The 18,569-nt window shown below is 34.0% G+C and overlaps 2 protein-coding genes across 2 annotated transcripts in view; one reads left to right on the forward strand and one right to left on the reverse strand.

Annotated features, from left to right (window-relative positions):
• The window catches only part of vih (ubiquitin conjugating enzyme vih), a 347,513-nt gene that overhangs the window by 136,546 nt on the left and 192,398 nt on the right, over positions 1-18,569 (forward strand). The window lies entirely within an intron of this gene.
• LOC143909069 (kxDL motif-containing protein CG10681) lies at positions 5,250-6,949 on the reverse strand. The gene is made up of 3 exons (XM_077426963.1): positions 6,715-6,949; positions 6,235-6,408; positions 5,250-6,160 (listed from the first exon to the last, which is right to left on the reverse strand). The coding sequence occupies exons 1-3, from the start codon at positions 6,852-6,854 to the stop codon at positions 5,725-5,727; spliced, it is 750 nt and encodes a 249-aa protein (XP_077283089.1). The 5' UTR covers positions 6,855-6,949; the 3' UTR covers positions 5,250-5,724.

Genomic DNA, 18,569 nt, shown 5'->3' on the forward strand with positions numbered 1-18,569 from the left:
AGGGATTTTCATCGGGAAATCCAGCTATGGTTATAAATTCAGAAATTCCCGTGTAAACCAGTCTTTATAAACATTGACACGGATTACACGACCCATGTTCAATTCCTTTTTTTTCAATGCTACCTGGAAAGGCTTAGTGGCTAGTATTCTTGTTTATTTTCTACATACTTTTAATACAACGCCTATCGGTGTATTTCATGGACTTGTTAGCAAAACGCCGATCGGCGTTAGTCAGCATTCAAAGGGTTTAATTGAACAATGTAAAATTGGTTCTAATAATATATCAAATGTTTGCTCATGTGGGTTAGTTTCTTTGAGTAGAACTACAATACAATTTGCTATGTACAAATTTATTCCGTTGTATAAAATAACTAGCTGAATCTGGCACGCGTTGCAATGCTACAATAATGCAATTCCCGTTCCCGTTCCACAGACATTCAATTTTATATATATAGGTATAGATATATTTGTTAACGTGGGCCATCCGCTGTGTGTTTGTGGTATAGCCCTGAATGGTCAGTACATTCGAGTGCGAGGTAGGCGTGGCGCGATTATTGTCACTTAGAAGTAGCTTTAGGTATTATATTGTTGTCAAGTGACATTCTGTCCAAGGACAGATCTAAATAATTTTAGCATCAGTCGTATTTGACGCTTGGTGCTCGACGTACATATTTTTATTTATTTATATTTATATATATTTTAGCTATCAAGCTAATTTAAAAATACATCTTAATTATTATACTTAACTCTAAAATTTATAATTAACTTATATGTACTGTCCCTCACAGAGGTGTCTCTTCGCACCTCGCAGGAATGCATCCATGTTTTTAGCAGACCTGACGCACTCAGGGAGGGCATTATACATGAGCACACCCCTGTGAAAAACACCCCCAGCCGTCTTATTCTTTCTTACTCTACTTACAACTAGTTTGTCCTTATTTCTAGTATAAAAACTATGTTTATCTCTATTCCTTATTATATAATCATCAAAATACTTAGGTAATAACTTATGATCTAACTTATAAACAAAAGACAATGTACTAATATTTAGACTAATTCTAATACTCATCCATCCTAATTCATCTAACATACTTCCAATACTCTTAAATCTACTCACATTCAAAATAGCTCTCATAGCTTTATTCTGTATTTTTTGCATTTTTTCTAAATCTTGGCCACTAAACAAATTAAGCACAGTGGCACAATAAACCACATGTGGCAAGACAATTGAATTAAACACTAAAATTTTACTTTTTTTACTTAAAATATTTCTTAATCTACATAATACACCAACTTTTCTAGCCATTTTTTTTATTATATAGTCAGCGTGCATTTTAAAATTTAGTCCTGAATCTATGTATACACCTAAGTATTTTATATTTTCAACTTTTTCAATTAACTTATTATCAATTCTAATTTCATTCAATATATTTTTATTTTTACCATTCAACCACATCATTTTTGTTTTATTCACATTCAGCTTTAATTTATTTTCACACAACCAGTCATTCACATAATTTAATTCTATATTTAAAATCTCAGACATTACATCAACATTCTTTCCAATTATATATATCAATGTATCATCTGCAAACAAATGTATTTTACACATCTTAATTACCTTAACAATATCGTTTATATATAATATAAATAATAAGGGTCCCAATTTGGACCCTTGCGGCACTCCATGAGGTGTTACAAATTCAGAGGATAACACCTTATCAATTTTTACTCTTTGCCTTCTATTATTTAAGTATGATTGAAGCCACTTTAATACTATACCATTTATTCCTAACTTATATAATTTTTGTAATAAAATATTCCTATCTACTGTCTCGAACGCTCGCTTAAAATCTAGAAAAACTGCTCCAACAACCATGCTAGATTCATCCATCGTCTCCATCCAATCAGAAACCACCAACTGGATAGCGGTTTCTGTTGAATGTTTCACTCTAAATCCAGACTGTTCCACAACCAAACAATCATTTATACTAATGAACTCTTTCAATTGAATCATAACGATTTCCTCCAGCATCTTCTCAACAATTGGTAACATATTGATGGGCCTCATTTCACTGGCTTTATGTGTGCCAGTAACCTTTGGTACCGGTACAATAGTAGACACCTTCCATGCATCCGGGACGGATCCCACTTCTAACGATTCATTTATTAATTTCAGTAACTGAGGTCCAACCATGTCCCAAGTGTTGATTAAAATATCTAGAGTCAATCCATCCATACTAGAAACTGATTTCATGCCCTTCAATACACCATTTAATCCCCCCATTTCCACTAATTTAAACCTTTCAAACTTATTTAAACCCAAATTAATATCATCATTCACACTATTATGCCTTGTTTGTATTGAATTAACTATATCATTCACACTATTGATGTAAAACTCATTCAATCTTTCAACCATATCCTCTTTATCATTATATACTACTCCCTCGACTTCTAATTCATTCAAAGAAACATTTTTTCCCCCGGAAATCAAAGTTTTAATTATTCGCCACATTTTTGTGGGATCTTTTTTTGCACCATCAATATTTCTTTCATGCCAATCCCTCTTCGCATTACGTAAAACATTCACACATTTATTCCTCTTTCTTTTATACTCTAACCAAGCCTTTTCTAATTGGATTCCATCCATAGCCTTAATAATTTTATATCTTTTATAACTAACATTCTTATCAACTAAGCTTTCCTTTACTTCCTTGGTAAACCAAGGTTTCAGCTTATGCTTATGCATGATTCTTGTGGTTTTTACGCATTTACTTTTAGAATATGTTATATTACGATACATTATCTCCCACATTTCATTCACACTATCACCATCCTTTCCCCATACACACTCCTTTAACAATTCATTCATCAATTGATAATCAATGTTTTCTCTTTCAGTCACCTGCATATTTTTAAGTCCTCCGTTACTAAACCGCTGTCCCAAAAACATGTTGACAATAGAATGGTCTCCTATTTTCGGTACATCTTTCACCTCACACCGCAGATCCATTATATTTGTTATAACCAAATCAATGAGAGAGCTTGATAAATTATTCACTCTCGTTGCTTCCGTCACTTTTTGTTTAAAACCCAATTCATTTACCCAATTTCTCAACTTTTTTACATAAAATTCTTCTGTCTGTAACCAATTAAAATTCCAGTCCCCAAACATAATTATATTTTTACTCACATCTATACTTCTTTCACTCAATTCTTCTAAAAATTTAAGAAATCTTCCACTTCTACCATTCGGAGAGCGGTAAATTACTAGCAAAAACACAGTAACTCCATTCACAAGCAGATCCACACCAATTGTCCAAAACTCACCATCAACCTTATTAACTATTACATTACCGTAACTTAAATCATCCCTTAAATACAATAGTACCCCACCCGTATGTCTAGAATTAGAGTCACATCTCAAAACACAATATCCATCTATATTCAGCTCAAAATCTTCAAAATCACTAGTTACATGCGTTTCACTTAAACCTATAAATAATGGTTTTTGACTTACAGTTAAACTCCAAACCTCATCCTTGTGAGCAAAAAAACTTTGTACATTTATACCGATACCTTTTGGTGGTTGCTATATATTATTATACTTAATTCTATTTCTCATTAATTCTATATTTCTTTTATATACACTGCACTTAGTGTCCAACGGTCCGTGATTTGTGTTCAAATTTAATTTTAATTTATTATTACTTTTAAAGCAATTATTACATTTTATTATTTTATTGTTACATCCCTCGCTTTTGTGCCCTTCTTCTCCACATTTCGCACATGTCACCTTGTTTCTACAATCCACCGCTTTGTGATTAAATCCGTAACAATTTAGACATCTTAGAATATTAATTTCTTCAAAAACCCTACATCTATCCCAATTTATATTTACTTTTCCATCTTCAATAAATCTTTTAAATGTATTGCAATCTACTTCCACTATCGCATTATATTTATTATTTTTTCTACTTTTCCATATTTTTAACACCTTCAGTTCACCATCATTTATAACTTCTTGATTTTGATTCATCAAACACTCAGCCAACTGTTCACTTGTAAGTTCCTCCGACATATCTACAATTTTAATTTTGGGATTTTTTAATTCCCCTCTTTTAACATTATAATTCTCCCCTAATTTATTTTCTACTTCTTTTATTAATTTAATACTATCCTGTGCACTGTTACACGTTACAGCAATGCCCCCTTTACCGATTTTTTTAACCCCTTGTATTCCTATTTTTAGTTCCTTTGGTGTTATTAAGTTTTTGCACTCTTGTTTTGTTTTTTCTGTATCTTGAATTTTTTTCGGAATAATTATTGTTACTTCATTATTATTTTTTTTAAGTGCATTCGCATAGCTTAAATTGTTTTCATTCTTATTTACACTTTTTAATTCACTTTTAGTTTTTAATATATTTATGTCTTTTTGTATATTGTTTTTCAAATTGTTAAATTCACTTCTTAATTCACATATTACATCCAAAAATTGTTCCTTATCATTATTTTTATTTTCACAAATATATTCAACTAATTTTTTTACTGATGTAATTAAAAATGTCTTATTGTCATTCGATATACTGTTAGTTTTTGTGGTCAAAATGTCCATAATTTTTTTTTCAATTGTTATTACTTCACTTATGCGTTCTGATGCCATTATTATACACTTAGAACGTACACATAATTATATATTACAAATTTATTTTTAATTTTTTTTAATTGTTACAATTTCGTTGCCCAAATCGCCACACACGTAATTAACGTCTGTACACGATCACGACATGAACACAAATATGTCCGATAAAAACTTCTCTGTTTGTTTATATTACTCGCAAGATGGGCAAGCATCGGTAGAAATTGCACAATACATTCAAAAACACACAATAAACAACAAGGGATACATTTTTATAAGTAAATTGATTCGGTTGTATTCCGTGCGATGTAGCGTATTTATAGAGACGTACCGCGTAAAATTGACAACAATTATTTATTCGTAAGGGCCCTTCTATTCTTATTACATCTCTCTGGTTGAAGGCGAGATAGCTTTACTTTCAGTAAAATCGTAATTACGAATATTATTATTAAGAGGTTTTTTTTTTCACAGTAATCTTCCCAGACATGCATACAACAAATCTTGAAAGTTCCATCGTAATCGGTTTAGTGGTTTAGGAGTCTATACGAGACACACACACAGACATTCAATTTTATATATATTGTAGATATTCAATGGTATATGTTTTCAGCTTAATTTATTTTAGTACATACTAAATGTAGATGAAGAATCTTATAATTAATTTCATATATTATTATACATATATTATATTTAATGAAAATCACTCAATTTATACATATTAACAACAGCATAAGGAATTATATATTAAAAAAAATGATAGTACATATCCAAGACGAGGAATGATAATCTCTAAAAATGTCATCTAAAGGCTACAAATTTGTGACTTAATTCATTATTTGCATACGAAGCAGGCAATATTAAATTTATAAGGCAATCAATTCAAAATTTGGCACTAATCAAGGCCGTCGCAAACTCATAAAGCTACGAGATACCGTGGCTCTGCCCACGTAGTGTTGAAACGTTTCCACAACCTCAAAAACAGAGTGAGCAGAAACGTAACATGAAAATATTGCCAATCAGTTCTAAAATTAAATCACAAAAAAAGCATACAGCAGCTCGGCGCGAAATTATTCCTAATCCAATCAGCCGGTGTCGGACGTGCAGTCTCCAGAAGATTCGCAAGTATTAGAGTTGTCGGATGAGCTGCTCGTACTCGAGTCTCGTTTCTCTTTATCCACGGCGGTCAGTTTCAAATTCTTGTTTACTTTAGTCACGATCTCGTCGGGAACTACGTCCTGCGGTGTCTCAGGATCGTCTTCAGGATTTTGAATCGGTTCCGAAGACGACTCTTCGGTCGCTTCGGTTGCTTCAGTGGTGATCGCACTCTCGGGTTCATTCGGACTCCGCGAAAACACTTGAGATATGCTCGGTCTCAGAGTTTCCGTCGACTTTGATATGTCTCTGGTGAGATTCGACGATCGTCTGGGGTTTTCGTGCTCACCTTCTTCATCGTCTTCATTGCTAGTGTTCGCCAATGATGCTTTCTGAGCTATTTCGAAGGCTTCGGGATATTGAGAGCTGAAAAATAATAGAAACGTATCATAATACTACATATTATTAAATACGAGAGTTTATTTGTGTTGTTTTGTAACCTTAGTTTCTGTTTGATGGCTCGTATTTTTTTGAATATGTAATCTAAATCTTTCTTCATGTCGACTAGTAGTTGGGTGTGTTTTTTGAACTCGGCTCCGGCTAGTTTGAGACGGCTTGCACTAAGAGCGTTGCAGTTTGTAAGCATTTCGTTAGTTTTTTCGAATCTTTGCAGCCTGGAAATTAATAACATTTTATTATAATAATTATTACTCGGAATATCAGATAGTGATAGTGTTATATAGCTGAGTAATTGTATGGGAAATGTATTGTAAATATGTACACAATGATAATTTTAATTTTGTCACTTTGTGAAATATAATTTTCAAAACAATCTTTGTTTGGGAAAAGACAGGTTATATCTGAATATATGCACGTCATGTAAAGTTGCATTTAACGACATTCTTAACAGTTAATATATAGATTTTCAGTGTATGATAACGATGTAATACAAGATAGAGGTTCCAGTTATTTATTATTACATTTGCTTCTGGGCTCTTATCATTGTCTCCACGTCAGTCTGGTTTACCATTCCGGCCAAACCCTGGATGAAGACTTCGGGTGCTGTGTAGTTTTGGAAGCATTCTATAGAGAATTCGCTCTCTGGAGTACCGTTTGCCATGGTTTTGTCAATATTATCGTATTTTGAGATAAGATGAAACACAAGTGCACAAAAGACCGTCAACCAATCAGATGGCCGAGTTTGACGTTTACTATCTGATTGACGTTTGTCGTAAGACAGATTTTTATGGCCATTGTTGAAGTTACAGACCGTTTATTCTTTTATACAATTGAATATATTCTGACGATTTATAATAAGAAAATCACTACTTAAGCATTCAGTTAAAGTAGGAGCAGAATATTTGAATTTATTTTTGGTGAAAAGGTGAATTTATATTTTTAATACACCAGCAGAATGGTAAACGGGTTACATCCCAAATGTGAATCGCTACCAGAATAACCGCCGCTATGAAAATCGCTCGCGCGGGTTCTCCTGTCGCACGAAAATTTGTCGCACAGGAAAATTGCCGTACAGAAAACTGCCCAAATATTGCTCAGGAAATGCTTTTTTTACGAGATTTGGGTAATAACTACACAGCTACACAACACACGAATCGATTTTTATGAGGTTCTTTTTTTATTCAGTAACTTATGTGCATATTATATTGTTAATAATAAAAACCTTGTAAAAAGAAAGACATTCGTAAGATTTATCATTAATTTTTATTGTGAATATTAAGCTGAATTAAAATACGTTTATTAATATTTATTATTATTGCATAATTTTCAATGACCACATTTATACAGAGTCCGTTGGTTGGGTTGTCCAGCATTTTAATTTATTTTAATTAAAATAATTTTGAACTCCATCTACGTATGTATGTATGCACATACCTACCGACATCTATGCATAAAACCAAACGAGTTCAAAAGGCCAAATTTCAACTTATGTATTTAACCGTATTTACGTATTCATATATGTATGGAATGATGGAACGTATGGATCGTTGGGTTTGGTGCATCCGCTCTAAAATCTCCAGACAAACGAACGACAGATTAACAGAACGGCAGCTTTAAATGTAATTCTCGTTTTCTTGAATGATAGATTGCACATCAGATGACGAGTAACCTTTCGATGTGCACAGATGCAATTATTAAAATTGAGTTGGATCTTTCTGGCGAGTTTAATAAGGCAAGATTCGGAACTTATCGAATCTTGCCTTATTAAACTCGCCTGAAAGATCCAACTCAATTTTAATAATTACCATTTTAATAATTGCATCTGTGCACATCGAAAGGTTACCCGTCATCTGATGTGCAATCTATCATTCGAGAAGACGAGAATTGCATTTAAAGCAGCCGTCCGTTAATCTGTCGTTCAATTTGTCTGGCGATTTTAGAGCGGATGCACCGCATCCCAAATGTATACATTTTTTGAGTTAAATATAAATATTTATTTTCACATAAATTATTTACATACATACATATATGCTAGGAAGGCCTAACAGGTAAACCCCAATGCGCCTTCTTGGCCAATTACAAACAATGCAGCATATGTATTTATTACACAAGTCGTTAAATTACTTGACACTGAAAAACTCGGAATTAACGAGACATCTTTGAATTTTGTACATAAATTTTATTATACATAAATCATATTCAAATAGTGGTAACATAGTGGGTATGGTGGGTTTTTAGCCAATTTTATATGTCTAATGCACTCTAACAAGTATGAAACGCGGCATGATCGGCATAAGGAGAAAATATAGGTAGGAGAATACGTGGGTAAGAAGCATGACAAGGATAGTGGATATAGTGAAGAGAGTGAGCAGAATGAAATGGCAATGGGTGGGTTACATATCTAGAAGAATGGACGAAAGGTGGAAATAATAAGCGCTTGAATGGTACCCGAGAGAATGCAAAAGGGTAAAAGAAAAACCGCAGGGAAGATGGGTATTCGAAACGTATACAGGGAAGATGGGTATAAGAAAATATGTGGCGTGAGATGGATGAGAGTTGCGCAAAACAGAGACGAGTGGAAGCGTATTGGAGAGGCCTTCATCCAGCAGTGGATGGTGAATGACTGTACATAGATGATTATGATAGGATATGTAAACAGATTTCATTTAAATGGCAATGATTGGATTTTTATAATATTTTGCGATGTTTTAAAATATTAACGTGGATGTTTAATTTATTTTTTGGAAATATTCATATTCAGCTATATATTTGGGGTTGAGATCAGTAATTATTATGTCTCCGGATTGATGGGCATAGAAATTTAAAAAAAAATTCCAGAGAGTCGAATGATAAATCCGACTCAATGGAAACGATATAATATGTAGATTGAATTCTAACTTTTAATTTTATAGTTAAAAAAATATGATTCGTTTCGAAAAGTGGACTATTTTGCTCTAGCTAATTTCTATATTGATAATTTGCAATATACTGGTTTTCAATTTTTTTTTGTTTGATTTCAAAATAGTCACATTTCACACATTCAACCTTTTTCCAACGACACCTTATGTACATATATATTTCTAACTCGTTTCAGGTTACGAAGGTCCGTTTTTAGTCCTGTTATTTTTTTTACCTGCTTTACAACCCTTTGGCTGTTGCAAAGCATGTTGATTGACTCGAAATGTTGACAGTTCTGATGATGAGGCTCCGGGGTATATTCAAATCACTGTGCAGACGACTGCACCGGACTTTGAAACAATACACGTTTGCAAAATTGCGGGAAAAGGATCTAAAGTGCGATTATGTAGGCGGATCTGTATGGTAGTATTTGCTGTGAAGATATGTTCTATGAAATATTTGCTGTTTATCGAATTTGAATTATCAAATTGAGTATTTTTTAGCGATAAATGAAAGTTTTATCTTATAATTTTCATGTATTAAACTTAAAAAATATTTAAAACTAGTTGTTTTACCCGGCTTCGCTCAGTATTTGTAATATAAACCGCTTAAAGATGGCGAATAGTAAATATTCATTTTTTTTATTAAATTTATTTGAATCGAAAAAAAAAATCAAATCTTTGATTTGTTTTCGATGTTACCAACAAACCTCACATACTTATGTACATACATACTTAGTTACAAAGTCTCTTTAGAAATAATATACATATTAGATTAATCATTCATCTAATATATAATTTCGAAAGAGACTTTGTATGTAAGGTTTAATGTAAGCCTTCGCCCCCTAGGGCTTTGCCCTCGGCGGCTGCACCCCCAGAGGCTTCACCCTTGGCGGATTTGCCCCCGAAGCCTTCGCCACTGGCGCCTGTGCCCCCAGGGACTTCGAATCATTTGAATCGAAGTCGAATCGGCGCCTATGAATCGAAAAAAAAAATCTAATTTTTCTACGAACTACGAACGAAGGCTACATACATACAAAGTCTCTTTCCAAATTATATATAAGATTAATCATACTCAAATAGTGGTGACAAAGTAGGTAGGAAGGTTTTTAGCCAATTTTAATCGGGAACCGTTTCAACAATGAAATCAGAGAAATTGGCAAACTCTAATAAAATCAATCGACCTGGAGTCACAAATATCCAGGTCTGACCAGCAGCACTACAGATATACGACGGAGCTATGCTGCTGGCTAATTAATTTAATTAATCTAATTTAATCGTAGGATGTACATTCGCCTTAATTAAACCATTTAAAGAGCGTTTTGATTGATTTTTCCCAGGATTCAAGATAAGAATTCCCAAAACATGGAACATCAAAAATTCAAGGAGGACTTTATATCTAGAAATTATTTTTTGTATTGTTAGATAGAACTGGTTGACCTGCCCTGAACTTTGGGCAGTTAGTGTAGTAATCTTTAGAAGTACATACCAGGTTGTTATTATAAAAAGGATTGACTTTCGGTCAGAGCATCATAAATTTTTAGTCAATTGACAAATTTTGAATCGGAAAGTCGCCACAAGCAACTCAAACAAGTCATTTTTTTTTTAGTATCACAATTTAAGTCGATTCGACATATTTAACTAAACAAATGGTGTATTTTATAATTTATAATTTTTTTTTCACATATACTATTGTTGCGTAGGGGTGGGTGGAGGATCCAAGTAAAAGGCCAACAGTCGTTTCACAGCATTTATTGATGATTCAGGAGATACACGTATTGCCAGTGTTCAGTCCAGAATGCCCTGATATCGCCTACGTACCGCCTTATAAGGGGTAGATCTCTCAGGACGTCTAATCTGTTTACCTACTGTATAGTCACGTATTCGGATATGTATTCCCACGGTATGAGAAGTGCAATCATTGTTTCATGCACTTAGCTTGTCGCTAATCCTTAAAACCACTTACACCGGTCTCACGGTATGCATTTAGTTAATCCGTTAACAGATATCCGTTACAGATAATCCTGTCCCATGTTCGATCGCACAGTCTCTGGGATTCTATTCGCTTAATCCGCGGCGTACGTAACACTATTATCCAATTCAGAATTAAAATACATACATATTATTGTTGTATAAATTTTACAACAATAATATGTATTGATTGTACAATATACGGTTTTGATTGATTTTAAGAATAATATATAAATTCAATTCAATCGAAATCTTATAATTTGTATTTTTCTTTTGTTTTTCAAAACTTTTTTTCCATCTACAAAATGGCGGCCGATCGGTTGCGTTCGACATGTTCAATATACAATCAATCAAAACCATTTTTAGATACCAATGTGAAACCTTTTATATATTTTGCATTTATGAATTTACAGATTTGTCCTCTTCGAGCCCAAAAAACTTCCAATTGAAGCAATAAAATGGCTGAAATGACTGTAAGTGCTAATGTTTTGAAGTACAGTTTTACGTCCAAATGTTTCCTACAACATAAAATTACAAACGTGCAAAGTACAACTTATGCATGTACATTTGAAATAAATCAATATTTATGCTTACGTACTATATCATTCATATATGTACATATGTACTATATCATACATATATTTCACTAGGCAGAAATGACTCTTCTGTTGCCAAATATTAACATATACATATGTGTTTTTAATATTTTTTCAGAATTCTGATATTGTTAACTATTTGGGGTTGCGTGCTGAAGATGTCAGATGCCAAAGATGCCAAAATGAGGCGGACATTTGAGAACATCTCTGAATCTAAGGAAGGATTGAAAGACAGGAAGAGAAATAATAGTGCTTCTCGGGTTAGTCGGAATAAAAACAAATTATATCAGACGGCGTTGGAGAATAGATATATCGATGCTTTTATTAAACAGCAGTGTTTAAAAAGAGATATAAAAGAAAGATTAAGAAGTTTGAATATTTTGATCGACGAAATAGATAACAAATCGACCGAATTTCAGAGGCTGCTGAGGAATATTTAAAAAATATTACATTTAAAAAAAAATATTTTAGCAAATTTTGATGTTCTGAAGAGTTTACAATTATCAGTTTCTTTTTTATAAAATCGGTGAATCCGTTTTCTAACGTCGATAGGTATATTTTGAAAATTTTCGTACTAATCCGAGTTGATTGTTGTTTTTCTCCAGTTGATCCGTTTCTTGTTTTGATTTTGAGATGTTTGAAAGATTAATGTCTCAAAATAGTTGTAATTGAAGATCTTTATATTGTAATATTGTGTGTACAAATATGTTTCAAAAACTTTTCATATTATTCAAAAGCTTATAAATAATTTATATTTATTTTTGAGCATTTAAGTTTAGTAAATATATATATATATATATATATATATATATATATATATATATATATATATATATATATATATATATATATATATATATATATATATATATATATATATATATATATATATATATATATAGGATCCGGATGTGAAGGATTCCAAGTGAAACGCGCAGATTAAGTCAGAACTATTTATTGTACACGCTCTTCGGGCTTGTCCTCCAACAAGTGACCATAACAACACGCATCCGGTCTCTCCCAGGCATACCACACACACTCTATCTCGGCTCGTTTAAAAATCAATTCTACATTCGGTCATTCCTGACTGTCATTCGCCCTCGGATGACATTCTTCGTCTTTTATATTTTTACAGCATTTCATCTCACATTCTTTTACATTTCATCTTCTACTCTATACAATGTATCATCTTACATTCTTTTAAAACATTTCCTCTATCATACTCAACAATGTTTCATCTCACATTCTTTTACATTTCATTTTCCACTCTATACAATGTATCATCTTACATTCTTTTAAAACATTTCCTCTATCATCCTCAACAATGTTTAATCTTCCATTCCATAAAATCATCTTATATTCTTCTAAACATGCTTTCAATTGTCACAATTACAATTTAAATCACAATTACAATCATCATCACAACTACATTTCAATACACTTATACATCAATCATTTTACAATTTACATAACAATTACAATTATAACAAATTAATCGTTACACATTTCACTACAAATCAATTTTTACATTTCAACACAATTCAATCTTCAATAAAGTTACACATCACAATCATCACAATTAAAATTTAAAATTATTTCAAGCAATACAAAACAGAAAGGTCAATACCTTTACAATGACAAGTTAAATCTTTACATTGGAAACAATCACATTTTAAAACATTACTAGAATTAGCAATAAAACATTAAAATCAATACCTTTACAATGACAGGTTAAATCTTTACATCGGAAACAATCACATTTTAAAACATTACTAGAATTAGCAATAAAACATTAAAATCAATACCTTTACAATGACAGGTTAAATCTTTACACCAGAAACAATCACATTTTAAAACATGATTCAATGTATCAAGCACTTCCCAAAAAATACTAGAATAAGCAATAAAACATTACACTTTTCAATCATCAAATTACAAGTAAGGCTTAACTAAAAACCCTCCAGGTCTTTCACTTATTCTCTAATTCACAAACGCACACTTAACTTCCATCGGTACAACTTAAATACTATCCAATGCCCGTGGCGATTCTCCTTGAGCATCCGATGAATCTGCCGTCACCCCACAGATTTTCTGCTAGTAATTTACCATAAATGAAGTCAACACATATTGGTTCTGGCTCACTGATACATCCAGTAAGTCTTTTCTCAATCCATGGTTCCATTTTCTTTTCCATTGAATTAACATCAATCCGACTACGACCAAGCTTGAAAGTGAATACAGTGTCTTTTGGTGTTGAAATTTTGACTGGGTCCCTTAATCCTTCTTGTGATTTAGCCATATCTTTCTCTTTGTCTTTATGTTTCTCCTTCTCTTTATTCTCATCTTCAGAATTCTTCAAATGACTATAATTCTTAGATCCTTTTCCAAATTGATCATCGGGTGGTTCATCTGTATTTGAAGACGGTATGTCTCCGTAGTCCCAAAGTCTTCTTCTTTGCAATCCATCACCGTCCATACTTCCATCAGCCAGGTTCACACCTCCATCAGCCATGTTCGCATCGTCCTCTTCATCATTGGAAACAATGAGTTCTCTTTGAGCAGACATCTCTCGTGAAGCCCGTTGCTGCAAAGGTCTTTTTCTGTGCAAACCATCACTGTTCACACTTCCATCAGCCAGGTTCACACCTCCATCAGCCATGTTTGCATCGTCCTCTTCATCATTGGAAACAATGAGTTCTCTTTGAGCAGACATCTCTCGTGAAGCCCGTTGCTGCAAAGGTCTTTTACATGCCTGTTGCCACACTTCCTTACGATCCCTCATGTCTTGCTCTTTTTTCCTCCTCGGCAGACTCCGTTCTAAGTTAACCTCCATCAAAACACACGGTTTTTTAACACATTTCACTTTGCTGCCGTCAATGCACATAAGAACGGATTCTGTGATAGGGCTACCCAACAGGGCGGCACCCGGGATACTGACTTCTTTTCTTATTTCTTCTTGTATTGTCAAGACAGTCTTTGTTTTGGTGCTGTTACATTGAGCTGATATGTGCCCAAACTCGTTGCAATTGAAGCAGCGGGTTCCTCTTTTCTTGAATCTGCAGTCGGCTGATAAGTGTCCACGTCCTCCGCAATTGTAACATTGTGGTCTCTCTCTTTCTCGGTTTCTTACGGGCCCCGCCACCCTGGGTTCGTCGTCCTCTTGTGTTGGAATACTGACTGGTTCTCTTATTTCTTCTTGTAATTTAGTCATATCTTTTTCACTCGTGTCCACACCGTCCTCTTGTGTTGGAATACTGACTGGTTCTCTTATTTCTTCTTGTGATTTAGTCATATCTGTTTCACCCGTGTCTAGTCGCACTGAAGAAGCGTCTAAAGTAGTTTGAGACGGCGATGCTGCAGGCTGTGTACCATTTGACATCTTTGGTGTTTCACCGGCCCCGCGTGAATCGGAGTCAATGGGCTCTGCTTGAGCAAGCATTTCTCGTTCTTCAAAGACGAGCTCTTCGTCATCCCACTGGAACTCTTCTATCAGCTTCTGCTTAAGGATAGTCCATGATATAATTATCCCTTCTGAATCCAGGAACATTCTCGCTGTTCCTACGCAATATATTCTCCCGTAGACCAGTTGCTCCAGGGGCGTCCAGTGGAAGAACTTCGCAAATTCTTCCATGTGCTCAATCCACCGGCTGATTGGCACACCGCCGATCCCCTTAAACCGTGGCGCGTAAGTCTCGAATTTGTCTCTGTCAAAATATGGCACTTCGTCTTCTTCTTCCTCTTCATCGTCGTCGTCATCATCTTCGTCTAAGTCCGCGAACCTCTGCATCTCCACGACAGTTAGCCGACGTAAAACTGACGCTGACAATGGCGTTATCGTCTTGGATATCATCATCGTTGTGTGGCGTGTTCGCTGACGTGACGTCACCGACGTCACGGGCTTCGTCGTACGCGTTCTCGTCATCGCGCGCGCGTCCTAACCTCAACTGTCAAAACTCCGCGTCGTCGTCTGACCGCTTCTGGCTGTCACTGGAATGTCTTCGGGCATCCCGGACAAAGCCCCCAAATATAGGATCCGGATGTGAAGGATTCCAAGTGAAACGCGCAGATTAAGTCAGAACTATTTATTGTACACGCTCTTCGGGCTTGTCCTCCAACAAGTGACCATAACAACACGCATCCGGTCTCTCCCAGGCATACCACACACACTCTATCTCGGCTCGTTTAAAAATCAATTCTACATATATATATATATATATATATATATATATATATATATATATATATATATATATATATATATATATATATATATATATATATATATATATATATATATATATATATATATATCTATATTTTTGATTGTGATGATATTTTTTTATTCATATTTTGACTATGTACCTACATAAAAATATATTATATGTATATAAAAATTTATTAAATGATCATGTAACTTAATATTGAAAAAACTTCAAAAGTTGCACTGCATAAATATTGAATAAATGGAATATGAGAAATCTTGTGTTTTTTTTTTTATTATAATTTTAAAATAAAATAGAAGTATACTTACATATGTAAAGCTTAATTATTTTTCATTAAAAAAGTTGATTACACTCACAATGGATTTCATTTTATTTTTGTTCATCATATTTAATCCCCAAGTCCATATTTTTGCAAATGTATAAAAGCATAAAAAAAGTTTAACTGAAAGTACTTAAGTTTTAAACCAATTGATTTTAATAATGAAAAATATTGAACATAGATGTCTCTAAAAATAAAAGTTTAGAAAATTGTTCTGAAACAAAATAATATATTTATGTGTGATTTTGGTTCAAAAGTTTTTTGTTTATTTTGCCGATTGCCTTGCCTGATAATGCACATAATAAATATAATATATGAATAATAATATACATATGTACATGTGGTTCGGTGATTATTCCGTATAAAGGTCTGACCGCACTATTGCGTCCGCGACTCGTCACGCGTAGTGTGTTATATCTCATACAATTTAATACAAACAATATTTGGCCGCACGCTGCCGTTCGTGTCGCAGACGCATAGTGCGGTCAGAGCTTAAGTTGTTAAAATCTCGATCACTGAACATCTGGCACCCAAAAACACCATCAATCGAAAGTCACACAAGCGAAATATTGTACTAACGAGAACTCAAGTGCCAGATATTTCGTGATCGAGATTTTAGTGACTTGCGCGAGATTGCTTTTTGAGGAATAATCCGATTACCGTACCGTACCGTATGTATAAACTTCTTTATCTTATTTTATGGTATGTTAGTATGTATATATTTTTTCATACATGTATGTATGTACGTACATATATCAGAATGGAAAGTGTTATTGTATACATGATGGGTATTACATATGTACATATACTGTGAAGCTAAAATACTATGAGAAAGTCAACCTATTAAATTTAAATTTAGAGGCAAATATTATTGTATGTTTCTTGTTTCATGAAACAAGAAACATACAATAATATTTGCTCGGACTATTTTTTGTGACGATCTAACACAGAGACAAACTAATAGTTTGTAGGTATCAGATTTGTCAAGGTATATTCGTGTAAATGGTAGAAACTACAATTACAATCATAATAAGGCAGTTAAATACTATTACCGCATTATAGTCGTTGGCTATAATGCCTTAATAGTTGGCCATTGTTAGTAATTAAATTAGTTATTAGTAGGGACAGTGCCAGTTTTGGGGGGAGGGGGCTGGGTCGGGGGGCGCCCGAGGGTACCAAATAAGTTAGGGAGTCCAACAATGCGCCAAAGGCGCTTTAAAATTTAAAATTATAGCGCCAAAAGCCATTCAAAATTTTAGATTAGAGCGCCAAATGCGAAAGTTCTTTCTAAGGGTGTTTAGAAAAAATTGCCTGAGGGCGCCATCGGGTGTAAGGCCGGCACTGAGTAGGGATTGCAATAACGGTATACTGGTATACCGGTATACCGTTAATTGTTGAATTTTTTTTATTTTCAGTATTCAATGTGGCAATTTCAAATTGATAAATTCACTGTCAGCACAAACTAACCAAATCGTAATAAATTCGATCAGACGGTTGTTTCAATTATAATCGAAACTTTCAAACGGTACAAATTTTAAATAAATAAATATAAAAAAATGAAATAAATTATTATTTTGAATTTACTTAAATATGACATTATCCGCCTGAGATTTATTTTTAAATATTTATGGTTCAATCTAGGTTAACGTTTTTAGGAAAAAATATCACATACAGTTACATTTTTTTTTCGTGGATAATGTCTTTGTATACCGGTATACCGATAGTAGGAAAAATCATTTACCGATTACCGATTTATGAAAGTTGACGGTAAATTGCCATCGCCAGTACTGAATATGTGTATCAAAATGATAGTTAAACTTCAAAAGACAATATTCAGTTATTTAATCTAAGAAAAACATTTTTATTTTCATTCACCGGTATATACCGGTATACCGGTAGTAGGAAAATTATTTACCGTTTAAATTGCAACCCCTATTACTGTTTAAATTGAACAGGATTCTTATATGGGACATACTACAGTCGTTGGCCATGCTTCTTGGGTCGTTGGCCACTCGAATTTTTGTCAAAGAAAGCAACACGTGACTCTTAATAATGCCTTTTGTAACGTGACGTTCTCCCGAGTGTCCCTTCAGTTGGTAACGATAGTAATACTTAGGGTGGTGCCCATGACCTTACCGCGCCAACTACCATGCTCATCTCGAGCGCTTCAAGATTAGCTCTCTTTACCGCCATCCCCCGCCGAAGAAGGACCTCTCCTGTGCACGTCTCCACGGGGAGACGGGGCCCAGAGATCCGCCATCTTGCTGAAGAACCGCTGTGAGGTCGAGTGCAGCATCACTCCCTCCCAAGAGTTCCAGCCAACGTCCTCGTATTGCTCACGCCGTTTCCGGAGAAACATCAGACGCGAGT

This window comes from Arctopsyche grandis, chromosome 3, assembly GCF_051622035.1.
Source record: "Arctopsyche grandis isolate Sample6627 chromosome 3, ASM5162203v2, whole genome shotgun sequence".
Taxonomy (NCBI): domain Eukaryota; kingdom Metazoa; phylum Arthropoda; class Insecta; order Trichoptera; family Hydropsychidae; genus Arctopsyche; species Arctopsyche grandis.